This window comes from Doryrhamphus excisus, chromosome 1 (assembly GCF_030265055.1).
Source record: "Doryrhamphus excisus isolate RoL2022-K1 chromosome 1, RoL_Dexc_1.0, whole genome shotgun sequence".
NCBI classification, from domain to species: domain Eukaryota; kingdom Metazoa; phylum Chordata; class Actinopteri; order Syngnathiformes; family Syngnathidae; genus Doryrhamphus; species Doryrhamphus excisus.
This window is the reverse complement of record NC_080466.1, coordinates 19,703,934-19,718,153: the sequence shown is the minus strand read 5'-3', so window position 1 is coordinate 19,718,153 and position 14,220 is coordinate 19,703,934. Positions and strand designations below refer to the sequence as shown.

Here is a 14,220-nt window from a genome sequence, read left to right as displayed (position 1 = left end):
TACACTCAAAAAGATAAGGTTCTGGATCATTCTGTTTAAAATGATCAAAATATAGCAAAATACTGTAAGTATTACATGTTACTGCATGGTCATATCATATATATAAAACAATAAAATGTCGTTGGAGGTGATTTAGAGGGCGTTATGGTTGAAATAGGTGTGTTTACGTTACATTACGTCCAGCGAGGTGTTGTGTCACTACGCCTGAAAAATAATAATAAATTGTGTACTCACCATTTGAGAATGTATTGCGGGTGAATTCTGTAAAGAAGGCAAAAGTATTACAGCATGTGATGTCATACTTGATGGCGATTTGCGTGCTTTTGGGTGACTTGAGGGCGTATTTCTTTAGAGGACTTGTCGCTAACTTAAATAAATGGTGCAATAATTTATCGCTAAATTAAGTTTATTTAATTTATAGAATTTTTCTTACCTGGCATCTGAATTTACCGTAAAATTTTTTTTTTTTCCTGCAGAAAATATACCCTCTTGTCATCCAAATACAGATGAATAGCATTACCAAGACTTGCCAAAGACAGGTTAGCAACCTGCGGCCCACGGGCCATGTACGGACAACGTGTGGCTCATTATGCTTAACAACAATGATAATAATAATAGACATGTTTTTTTATTGTTACATCATATTTTTTAACATTTCAAGCTTATAGAAAACTTTCCTAACTCAGCCAAATGTTGCCTTTGCAAATCTTCCTCCTTCAGTGATGTTGTGTGTGTGTGTGTGTGTTGCTGTGTTTTTTCTCCCCACCACTCCACCTGCAGCACCCCCTCTGCTCTTAACTGTGTACCAGCGCTTCTACGGCCTGTCATATTGCATCAGCGTGCTGCTGATTACTTCCACCTTGTCTCCTTCGTCGGGAAATGATTCTGACACGCACTCACACCCTGCTTTCCCTGCATCAATATGTGTGCCATGGAAAAAAAAAAAACGTGCAGAGTAAATAAATAATGAAAGACAAGGTGGGGGAAGGGCGGCGGCGGCGGGGCTCTTATGTGTCACCGTCGAGTTGTGTGCGAACACGTGCATAGCCGGCATCTCAAAGTGTGTCTTTTCCTCATGCTAGGACACAGGATGGGAAATAAAAATCACCCTTTCAATATAAAAGCAGCATATTGGTGTACTTTTCTACGATAGTTCAAGAGGTGCCACACTTGGGCATGTGTTAGCCAAAATCTAGCTATTGAGCTAAGAGGCATGGAAAATGGATGAATATTATGACTTCTAAAAAATATCATCTTTGTTATTTTATTTTTAACTGTATGCTATTAAAATGACATTATTTTTTTAATAATTTCAGTATATTCCAGTAAAATTGCTCCTTTTTTCTGTTTTTTTTTTATTTTTTATTTTTTCAATTTTTGTAAAACTACAGCTGATTTCTGTTTTTTTTTAAATTTCCAACTATTTAAACTTTATTATGGTAAATTTTCTCATAATTGTGATTATATTTCTATAATATTTTTACTTTATTTTTATGAAATTACATTGTTGCATTTTTTAAAAATCAAACTATTTCAACTTTCTGCTGATACAGTTCCTTCTCGTAATTGTTATTTTATTTCCATAATATTTTGACTTTATTCCCATCAAACTATTATGTTTTATTCATGCTATTGTTATGCTTTTTATTTAATGCTTTTTAAGAAATTTCCAGCTATTTCAGTCTTCTTCTTGAAAATTTTCTCTTCACAATTTTTACTTTATTCTTATATTTTAACTTTATATTGTAAGCCAATTTTTTGTTGTTTTGTTTGTTCCTCATAATATTTTTTCTTTAACTTTTACGCTACTAAAATGATGTTATTTCCTCATATTCCATCAACATTATACATTATATACATAATAGTTATTTTTTCTCATTAGATTACTACATTTTACACTAACATCTTTTTTCTTTATTAATATTAATATAAAATGTTTCCCTATTTTAAAAAAAAATGTTTTATTAGTTTTCACCCCACCATACAGCAACGTAACATTAAGGCATGGGACAGCTTTGTGGAGCTACAGTGCTAACATTAGACTCCCATTTTAATAGCAACGTCATGCTAGGTTCGCCTAAATGATCAAACTCAAGTTCCCATGAGACACCACATCAGTGGAAGGAGGTTTTTCCTTCATGACGTCATAACAAACTTTAGAAGCTAGCGTCTTGTTCTCTCAAAAGTGGCACAAACAAGTGAGGGAGACTAGCTGCTAGCATGACTAGCATGACTAGCATAGACCAGAACCAAAATGTAGCCTATGCTGGTCATGCTGAGTATAGCTGGTCTATGCTGAGATGATTTTTCTCATGTTTGGTGCTCATAACCACGGACACATACTACGTATTACTGTTACATCATCATAAAAGAGTACATTTGGTATAACTTGAAGCACATTTAGCTTTACATTACAGGGACTCACCTGTACCTTTTTGATCCTCTAGGGTTACCGTACAAACTGAAGTCGAGTTTCTGTCGATTTATGCTAACAAGGAACAATCGTGCTGATCAAAAAGGTCTTTGGAGAATAATCTTGATTTTTTTTTTCCCTCCCCCAGCGTTATATAAAGTGGTGTCTCCCAAAGTTAATTAACGATTCGTTTTCCTGCTCGGCTTCCGCCGCTCAACCAAATGACTTTATCTCCCGGGATCCTGCTTTATTTGTCCTGCCGTGATGGTTCAGGTAGCGTCAGCAAACACGGAATATTTCATGTGAGAGCGGTTCAGACTGAGTTCACAGCACACTGAAAATGTCTATTTCTGCCCCTGCTGCGAAGAAAACATCTCTATTTGTGAACGCGTCTTCTTTTCAAACAAAGCTGTGTAATTTTTTTGTTAATGTGGGTGAGCGACAGGTGTGTTAGCATCTATTTGGACATTTCTAGCTATTTGATGATATATTATTCTATTCGATACGAATACAAGATATCTATCTGACTGAACTATTGCCTTAGCTGGCTACATTACAGAATCGCTTATACTTTGAATAAAAAAAAACAACAAAAAAAGAATAATAAGATGAGACCGTTATGGCACCGAACTGGGTTGTACCATTATGATTCGAAGGGACGAACAGTTCCATTGACACCATAGTGACTCAAACCTTTAGTTCAACAGTTCCGTAGTAGAGCAGGTTGTCCTGAAACTGGTTGTACGCACGTTTCGTCCATCCCAATCACTGCTATTGTGTCCTTGAGCAAGCCACTTCACCCACCTTGAATCAAGTGCCGCCCACACTGGTGGCAACCTATTTCATCATCTGTCTATACAGAAAACAATGAGGAAAAATGGGTTTCGCTGAAAAGTACGACATTAGTAGTAGTAGTAGTAGTAGTAGTATGTGCCAAGTTCGATTCCACTCTTGGCCATCTCTGCGTGGAGTTTGCATGTTCTCCCCGTGCATGTGTGGGTTTTCTACTGGTACTCTGTTTTTTTCCCACATTCCAAAAACATGCTAGGTTAATTGGCGACTTCAAATTGTCCATAGGTATGAATGTGCCTGGAAAGCGAGGTGATGAATGAGTGTGTCCAAGCTTTGTATTTTCGGCTCTGTTGCTTGTCAGGGGTTGGGTTGCATTGTAGAGGGGTTTTTGCATCTTTCACATCAGCTTCAGACCAGCATTACACGGCATACTATCAGAGGTGAAGCTCCACTTTGATCGTTTCTGTTGGATAAGACATCATTGCCATTTTACCGGCTGCACGGTGACATTGAAGGTTGAAGCATTTCTGTGATTGCTAACTCAGACTAGCTGATTGTATTTGATTTATTTGGTTTTCTTGTTTGAAATGCTAGAATTTTCTGTTTAATTAATTTACTCAGCTGCACAGCAGTCGAGTGGCTAGCGTGCAGGCCTCACAGCTAGGAGACACGGGTTCTATTCCCTGGCATCTCTGTGTGGAGTTTGCATGCTCCCCCCGTGCATGGGTACTCCGGTTTCCTACATTCCCACATTCCAAAAACATGCTAGGTTATTTATCGACTCCAAATTGTCCATAGGTATGAATGTGAGTGTGAATGGTTGTTTGTCTATATGTGCCCTGTGATTGGCTGGCCACCAGTCCAGGGTGTACCCCGCCTCTCGCCCGAAGACAGCTGGGATAGGCTCCAGCACCCCCGTGACCCTCGTGAGGATAAGCGGTAGAAAATGAATGAATCTGCCACCCATCTACCAAGTTTCACAGAAAATACTTGCATCGTTTTTACATAATCCTGCTAAAAACCCAACAGCAGTCAACACAATACTCTTCTCAATCTAACCTACTCTACGCAATTAGGTGAAAATGAGTGAAAACATGCACCCCTATTATGCCTGTGGTATTATTTTTAGTTATCAAACCAATGTTTCACACCCATAAATCAGATTGGCTTTCTATTTCTCACAGAGCTCCACAAAATCCACTATCACACGAGGACGCAAGCCCGATTTGTCACAATATTTACAATACACTTTTAGGGAACTGTCAATGTTTACATGTGTGTAAAATTTTAGCAAGATTGGTTGAAAAACATGGCTGATATCAACTAAAATGTCTTCACGCTCCGGTTGGGTCTTAGGAACTAATTGGCCATAAGTCTTCCATGGGATATTGTGGAAAACCTCCACCAGATGCGGACTTATAAGGTGAAACCCGGGATAACATTTTGATAGTATTTATAAATCGGATAAACATTGTCAGGATTTGTGAGCATGTGACAATGTGGTGCAAAAATGTTCTTTTCTGTTCTAATCTCCGATATGTCAAGCATTTCCTGATAGAAAGATGTTTGTCGTAGTGACTTCCTGCTGTAGCATGCCGTGTGAAGGAAGTGCATCACGACCGTAGACCTGACCACTTTTTAATCCGAAACGGCGGTGGTGGTGGGATTAGAGCGAGCCGTGTGTGATCTAATTTCATCTCGCCGGCCAGGTTAGTGAATGAGCGAGCTAGCGAGCGAGCTAGCGAGCGAGCAAGCCGCACTCTAATCAGGCGCCGCGACGCTTTAGGCGCCACATTACCGTCAACATGGCTGCCACCAAACACTTCCTGCTCGTCAAGAGCTCAATCGGGGTGATTGCAAGCGTCGGAGGAGCAGTCAGTCTTGGATGATCTCCTTCCTCACCCCCCCCCCCCCCCCACAACGCCTCTGCCTGAATCCCAAAGACCCGGCAATCACTCTGATGCTGGTGCTATCTCAGGAGCACATCTCGCCGCTTTCCAACCACCCCGACCCCCCCTCCGTCAGTACCCGCCATCCGCCATCCTCCTCCTTCTTCCACCGTGCCCACCACCTCCTCTCCTCTAACCCCCCCCCCCCCCTCTCTCCCTCCCGTCGAACGCATTCTAGCATGACAAACCACATGGGATTTCACTCGTCCTTTAAAGTCTGCTGCCTCCGGGAAGCACTCTTCTCCGCGCAACATTTTAGTATTCCCGGGAATACGTGACTGGGGAGGCAAAGCAACGCTGCAAGCTTCATCCCAGGAAGGCAGGGAGACGGAATCATTGCTTATCAGGTGATCATATCCATCAAGTGTCAGCATGTCAGTCGGGTAGTCCAAGTCATTATTTTTTATTAGAACACATAAAAGCATCACAACAACAATATACAAATTCTTAAGTGGTCTTTAAAAGCCAAACACATGTACACATGCAACAACAGGGTTCAGGACGATGGGGAACTTATCAGGATCATTTTGGGAGGGGGGGGGGGGGGGGTGCTTGTGGTGGGGTGCTCTGCGGGGAGAAGAGAAAAGTCCAAAACCGCCCCTCGCAGAACTCCCACCTGATATGTTCATAGTGTACTTTCATTGGTTTTAACGTCAGCAACAACGCCTTTACTGACATAAATCCCCTTTTGAAATACTGAAAACCCAGAAAAATCTCCAGATTAGAGTCCGACTCCAATAAATGCTCGCTTTTTAAAGAGGTGACACTCACCACGCAAGACAATGTGCCCTGTACTGCAGTGAGTCCACACAAAGTTAGAAAAAAGAAAGTGCCTCATTGAGACAAAACTGTGGAAAGATCAGATGATTCCTTGGAGGGAGAAGGATGAAAAATAATTATTGCTGTTGCTTTGTCGTCGATCCCGGTGGTCAGTCCGTCTTCAGTGTATGGTGCTACGATTGTCTCTTTCTTTACAGAAAGTCGGCGGCCCAGTCATGGCCCGCAAACACTGAAAACACATTCATAGACACCAAAAATATACATTGTGATACTGTCAAAAAGGTACAATAATTACACAGAAAAAGCAAACAACACCCAAATATGTTTTCATCCATCTTTCTGTCCAAACGGTTTTAAATTCCGTCCTCCGATCCAAAAATGTGTTGCTTGGGGTCATAGAGTGCTCCGAGCAGACAGTCCAAAGAGTCGCTCATGGGTAACGGGTGGGCCAGCATGCCTTTAGAAGAACCACCGGAATGCTTCGCCGTTAGTGACCGGCGTCCTCTGTGGGAGACACAATGAGAGGACACGTTAAGTTGGACGGACATGACAAAGAAATGTTCAACCCAAATGAAAGATTTCCTCAAATAATGGTGGACGCATTGATTTGCTCCACAGAATACAATACCAGGCCTTTCTTGAAGGTAAGGTATTTAATGAATCTACTTTAAAGCGTTAACATATTAATCAGCGGACTGTACAAGGCATTTATTGGCGGTAGGGTGTTGAATTACAAATGTAAATCAAGCCATCTACTCAACAGCAGAAAGTGCCAGGCATTTCTTAAAGGTAAGGTATTTAACTAATATACTATAAAGTGTTAATATATTCAACAGTAGACCGTAGGAGGCATTTAGTGGCGGTAGGGTGTTGAATTACAAGTTTAAACCTATCCATCTACTCAACAGGAGAAAGCGCCAGGAATTTCTTAAAAGTAAGGTATTTAATGAATATATTATAACGTATTAATATATTCAACAGCAGACCGTACAAGACATTTATTGGCAGTAGGGTGTTGAATTACAAGTGTAAATCTGTCCATCTATTCAACAGGAGAAAGTGCCAGGCATTTCTTAAAGGTAAGGTATTTATTTAATATACTATAAAGTGTTAATATATTCAACAGCAGACCATACAAGGCTTTTATTGGCGGTAGGGTGTTGAATTACAAGTGTAAATCTGTCCATTTACTCAACAGGAGAACGTGCCAGCCATTTGCTAAAGGTAATGTATTTAATTAATCTACTTTAAAGTGTTAAAATATTCATCAGCAGACCATACAAGACATTTATTGGCGGTAGGGTGTTGAATTACAAGTGTAAATCTATCCAGCTACTCAACAGCAGGAAGTGCCAGGCATTTCTTAAAGATAAGGTATTTAATTCATTTTCTTGAATGGATAAATCTACTCAACAGCAGGCAGTACAATTAATTTATTGGAGGTAGAGTGTTGAATTAACACCGTAAAGCCATCCTTTCACTCCACAGAATAAAGTTTGAGGCCTTTCTTAAGGGTAAGGTATGTACTAATTAATTTACTTGAATGAAAAAATCGATCCATATACTCAACAGCAGACACTACAAGGCATTTAATAGGAATAGGGTGTTTAATTACAAGGGTAAATCTACCCATCTACTCAACAGCAGAAAGCGCCAGGTGTTTCTTAAAGGTATTTAGTTCATTTACTTGAATGAATAGATCTATCCATATAACTCAACAGCAGATTTATTAGAAGTAGGGTGTTTAATTACATGTGTAAGTGTATTCATCTACTTAGCAACAGAGAATACCAACCATTTTGCAAAGTTAAGGCAAAGTGAATATATCTTAATAAGTTACTAGGGTGTCACAAGGAGACGAGACGATTGGGTATAATTATTATTACAGTATAATAATTGATATACTGTATAATGCAGAACTTTCCTTTTCCAGCAAGGTTTGCATTCTTTTCCAATACCCAATTATTTAGGTTCAATGTTGAAATGTTTCGCAGCTTTTGTTCCGGAATGTTCCGCTCTTTCTCTTTAAACTCCAATGTAACCTGCAGCTTTACAGATGCCACATCTGCTCTGTAGCCACTGTGTGTGTTGTGGTAAAGACATCGAATGTGACACATCACTCACTGGCCTCTTTCGTGCCGCCTCGAAATGAAGGAAAGTTCCATTTTCAACCCCCCCTCCACCCATGAGTCACAGAATGTGGGAAAAAGTCAACCCGGCATTTTTGCAGCTGGTTTCAGATCGTTTCAAAGATGGAACAAACCCGGATGGCAGACAAGGTTTGACATTTGAGACTCAAACATCCTGCCCTATTGTGTTGAAAGCAAACAAGGGTTGATCTTGGGGTGGCATGGCTCAGGTGGTAGCGAGGACGTCTTCCAACCTGAAGGTTGCGGGTTTGATCCCCCCGTGATCGTGTTGAAGTATCCCGGCAAGTTGCAGCAATAATTTGTGTAATACAGTATCGGATAATATATCTTATTAATAATGAATGCATTCTATTTTTAAAATTTGGTTTAGACAACAACAAAAATAAAATAAAATAAAATAAAATAAAATAAAATAAAATAAAATAAAATAAAATAAAATAAAATAAAATAAAATAAAATAAAATAAAATAAAATAAAATAAAATAAAATAAATAAAATTTGGTTTAGTGTTAGGCCTGAAAATAAAATAAAATAGAATTTGGTTTAGTGTTAGGGCTGAAAATAAAATAAAATAAAATAAAATAAAATTTTGTTTAGTGTTAGGGCTGAAAATAAAATAAAATAAAATATGTTTAGTGTTAGGGCTGAAAATAAAATAAAATAAAATAGAATTTTGTTTAGTGTTAGGGCTGAAAATAAAATAAAATAAAATAAAATAAAATTTGGTTTAGTGTTAGGGCTGAAAATGGGTATTTTGGACACCCCTGGGGTAAAGGTGACAACACCAGTTTACGTGAGGTGCAGTGTTTATTAGAGCGGATGCCACTATTTGAGATTACAGTAATGCACATTGAAACCACTTTGGTGAATAGAGTAGCATTAGCATAATAAAAGCTAAGCTAGGTCCAATTCCTGCGTCGTGTTGCATTAAATGTATTCGCCAAAAACAGGAAGTCATGACAACGGAACCGGTGATGAATAAAAGCACTTAGCAAAAAAAAAAAAAAAAAAAAAAAAAACTAAACAAAAAAAAAAGAACCCAGAGGGGCGCTTTCGGCGGCACAAGCACCAAACCAAAGTGTTTCATCAGAGATGCAGCCAAGGTGATTACATCCACGCCCCACCCACACCCAAATAATCACCACGCCGCATGAAAAATTCCATTCCAATTCCCAGGAAGCAACAATGAGGCATTTAATTACTGTGCGCTCCAGCCGCAGTGAGGGGGAACAGTGCATCATTTCAATTTGAGCGCACGCCAACAGCACCCCCCCCCCCCACCACCACACTACTACCCACCCAGCCCAACCGAACAGAACCTCTATAGCAGAGTGGCAGCCTCTCCTTTCCCAAACTCATTTAGAAGTCAGACACATAAAACAGCCAAGCCTCCCACCAATCCCCATGACCAATTAGCGTTCTTTTTATTTTTTCTCCTCCCTCGTTTTTTTCTCTTTGCTGTTGAGTGGGAGGAAATGGTGCATAATCACAACTAAAATCACTTTAGCCTGAGTGGAGGGCAATTTTGCATTTTAATACCCAGTGGCTCCTTAAAGGCATACTGATGAGCTTTCTAAGCCCCCCCACATGTACAAAAAAAAAACACCAAAAACAATATTACACTGTATGCCTTTCTCAATGATGAGCATTTCATTTCTTACAATTTAGGCCTCAAAGTTTGTTTCCTGCATGACTTACTGACACGTCTTTCTTTACTTGTTTGTGAAAGAACCACTTACTATGTTTTCACACCACATCAAACAACGTCTATTCTTTTTCTAAGTGTTTAATGGAGGACACAAAGCAGCAGGGCGCCATCATGGCTAATTCAAAGTCTGTGCATTTGAAGGCTTTGCCTAATTGCACACAGCCATTCATTTTGATGCAATTAAGAGTTTTATAAGTGGATATCCTTGACACATATGATGCTAGCGAGCTCACATTTTTAGCCTCATATCGGGACGATAATTATCGCTAGCCGATATTATCGGATATCTTTAATAATGTCTTAAAAACATGCTGTAACCATGTAGTCATGCAGTAATTATTATTGATTTGACATAGCAATGTAGAAACAAACAAACAAATGGGCGGCATGGTGGACGAGTGGTTAGTGCGGAGACCTCACAGCTAGGAGACCAGGGTTCAATTCCACCCTCGGCCATCTCCATATGTGGAGATCTCCATAACATGCTAGGTTAATTGGCGACTCCAAATTGTCCATAGGTATGAATGTGAGTGTGAATGGTTGTTTGTCTATATGTGCCCTGTGATTGGCTGGCGACCAGCACCCCCCGCGACCCTCGTGAGGAAAAGCGGTAGAAAATGAATGAATGAATGACTGTAGAAACAAACACCTACACCGAGCGGTAGAACGTTCATGTCTCACATAAGGATGGTCGATGATGGGCAAAATTCCCCCCAAAAGTGCAGTTTTCCTTTAAGTGGTTGTTGCTTATTGTTCAGTGGAGAGTAAACGCTTTATACCACTTATCCTCCACTCCCGTCTCCTCCTCAATCCCATCTCCACATTTGGTGACCCTCGACGTGAGTAATTTGTTGACCAACAACAGCGCGGTCGTACCAGCGCCACTCAATGCTAACGAGAAAATACTATCTGTGCCCAACACGGCTGTGGTTTCAACACATCGAAGCCCAGTTTTGACTGTGAGGAATAACACAGGAGGGGACCAAGTATTTCCAGGTTGTGGAAGCACTGGACCTCAGTTTCTCTCATATGGTAGAAACAGTATGACGCTAAATTCTAGTGGTTATGAAAGAGTGACTTTTTTTAAACTGGTAACCGACCCATGCGTAGGTAGGATGCAGGTTTTGCCTGGGCAAAAAAATAAATAAAAATTAATTGAAGGTGCTGGTGGGTCCTGGAGCCACTGGAACTACTGTTCTAAAGCACTGTAGCATTATCTAGAACAGGGGTCTCAAACACGCGGCCCGCAGGACACTAGTTTGAGGCCCCCGCCTTGATATGAAAGTTTAATGTTAGTGCGGCCCACGTAAGTTTGATATGGATGCTGTATGGTATCATGTACCCAGAAAAAATTATTACGTTTGATTAATGTTCATGTTAAAGGTTAAATAACTGTTAATAGTTATCCTCCCTATCCGTGTGGAAGTGGTAAGTTTTTGGCTATTTAAGTTTAAAGGAAATAACTTGAAGGCTACCGTTTAGGTCGCTAGCTCTCTAGTTTGCGAGTTAGCATGTGTCTCAAGACCCTGCAGTTGCGCAATATGTTGTAAATAAAAAGAGTATAAATGTGACTATAGTCGTGTTTTGTCATGTCTACAGGGCTCTAATAATGCTTTGTTCATTTTAATCTGAAAAAAATAATTTGTCTACCCACCAACTATATGTGGTTTCTTAAGTTTTTATTATTTGCCGTTTTATTATTATTATTATATTTATTTTTTACTGATTGATTGATTTTCTTTATTCTTGATTTGTTTATTTATTTTTCATCGTATTTTGTTCAGAAAAATAAAAAATAAGATATTTGAGAACAGTGGAATGTTTTATCAGAGCTTTTATTGTAGAAAATTGGAACCAAAGCTTGTATAAAGTTTGTATATTTTTCTGTTTTTAATAAATGCGTTTTTTTTTTTTTTTTGAAAACCTGATGCGGCCCAGCCTTGCCCAGACCCTAGCTCCAGTGGCCCCCAGGTAAATTGAGTTTGAGACCCCTGATCTAGAACAATGTCTCTCAAACTTTGTACACCAAGTACCACCTCAAAAATGTTTTACTTTGCAAGTATCACTGTTTTTCCTACTTGTGCTTACCATGACGATTTAGCTTTGAAGATGAATAATATTTCAGTTAAGGAAAACTGTGTACATTTGTTACTGAGTACCCCCAGTGCAACTGTATTGTTTGTCAACATGTTAGTCAAGGACATCCTCAATGTGTCACGCGTTTGACACACAGCTGCGGATATCTGCTGGAGAAGAACATAAAAACACAGGGTATTGTAACCTATAATGTCCATGATTCCTAATAAAGATCTGAAATAGGAAAGGAACATCCCAAGTAGAGCTTTGCCTATTTCGGTTTGTATCTAAAGTTATGTACTTGGTAAACTTACGCGGTGCACTTGACAAGACAGTTATGTGCATGCTTCTGTTGCGTCAGTCACTTATGCAACAACTCAACAAGGCTATTTCACTGGATGTATACATGAATCACCAAATTCACGCAGATCATTTAAAAACAATAAAAAATTAAGATTTACAGATCACTTACACAACGCATATAGCTGATTCATAATAATAATAGCAATCTCTGATCAATCAATATCAATTTCTGATAATAATAAATAATGTACTGACCCAATTCCAGTCAAACCGCGCCCACGTCCAGTTTATGTCCTGCCCACAGTACAGAGGCGGATACATATAATGCTAATCCCTATTGTCAATCATGTTCAACACAAATATATTATTACCATATTGTAACATCAACATGCTAACCGCATCAAGCTAGAAAACTAACATGAGTGATTCTATTGAAAGGGGTATCGGAGAGTAGGCTCCAGCATACAGCGACCCTGGTGAGGATAAGCGGCATAGAAAGTAGATGGATGGATGGATGAGGTATCAGTGGAACTGCAAATTAGCTTACCTTGGTACATAATCATCTCGTCTGATCTGTTTTTCTAATGAAAATACTTTGGGGAACTACTGTTTGACATCACGTTTTGGTTGAGTCTTTCATTGAGGATTTCATACTATTTAATTTATGCCAAAATCTGTGGAAATATTCCCATGAATCTCACCCATTTTCCTTTTTCTTTCCTGTTTATGAATGGAAAAAGCCTTTTTTTTTTCAAATCCTATGATGTAAAACTCATTTATTTACTTATAAAAGTGTAAATCAAGAAAAAACACATTAAAAAACATTAAAAAATCATTAAAAAATTGGTCTTCATAAACTGAAACAAAATAAGTGACAGTCTAATTGAAGCAAATTGGTTTGAAAATAACCATTTAAATTTTTGCTTGGCTATGTCACACTTTTGACACCCATATTCAAGAGGCACATAGTAACTCCAAGCCCTTCTTTTAGAGCTGCTATTTCAAAAAACATTACTGAAAGCCAGAGTCAACGTGTCAGCTAAAGTCAGCAACAAGTCAAGTGCAATAAAGATATTTTTATGCGCCGCTTATCTTATACAGCCAAGTTCAAAAACCTCTCCAATTTGACTTTCATACAAAACAGAGGTTGATCAGACTTTTATACGAATCGCAGTTTTTTGTACACCAATAAAGATAAGACCACAAATGGGTTGGAATTTTATTTAAAAAAAAAACAAAAAATGGAATTAAAAAGTATTTGAAAACAATTTTAACTTCAACAAGGAGTCAGTGCCTCACCACGCGTCACTGTCAAATGGCAATTGCCTGCATGTGTGACAAGCTTTAGCTTAAATAAACTGGAAAAAATGGAAAGTAAATGTATTTACTGGAACACAAGTAATTATCGACATAACTATAACCATAACCCCCATCCATCCAGTCTAAAAGTGAGTGAATGAACGAGTATACTGCCCCTGGTGGAGAACTAGTAAACAAGGAACAGTCCAACAATTGGAAGCATTACAGTGTTGTGTTGTGATGCTGCAATCAATGCAGATATAATACGCAACAATGCTTTCAAAAACGTGGAATATCCAAATAGGGCCGTTTTTAGCAGAGGCCTCCGTTCCCCTTGGTGTTGAGGAAGGCTGGGTGCTTGTCTTAATCCATATCCTTACATTGATCAGCCCCTGGTGGAAGCGCGACTGGCGAGCGACAATAATGACCCCGATCTGGGTACTCGGCATGCCTCTGTTTTGTTAAGTTTCCACCGTATCGACCCGGTGAAGCTCGAGTGCTGGCCTCACAACGCAGGAGTGACGAGGAAAGGCACCAGGAAGGCTCAATTAGCACACTTCCACCTGCTTACGCCTTGAGGAAAAAAAAAAAAATCACTCGCCACAGAACGGGAGGGAACGAGGAGGGGGGGAGAACAAAGAACAGGCGAGGGCAAAGAACAGCGGAAGGGGAGGTCTGAACGGAACGGTGAGGGTCGGTTGTGGTATGACCACGACAACAGATCAAGACGGCGCAGCGGCGCGTCAGCCC

The 14,220-nt window shown here is 39.5% G+C and overlaps 1 protein-coding gene across 1 annotated transcript in view; it reads right to left on the bottom strand.

Annotated features, from left to right (window-relative positions):
- Positions 1–5,546: 5,546 nt before the first annotated feature.
- Positions 5,547–14,220, bottom strand: part of cxxc4 (CXXC finger 4) — a 36,431-nt gene continuing 27,757 nt past the window's right edge. Inside the window, exon 3 of the mRNA XM_058059450.1 lies at positions 5,547–6,438. Coding sequence (XP_057915433.1) covers positions 6,394–6,438 — 45 coding nt within the window. The 3' untranslated portion in view covers positions 5,547–6,393. The remainder of the gene's footprint in view (positions 6,439–14,220) is intronic.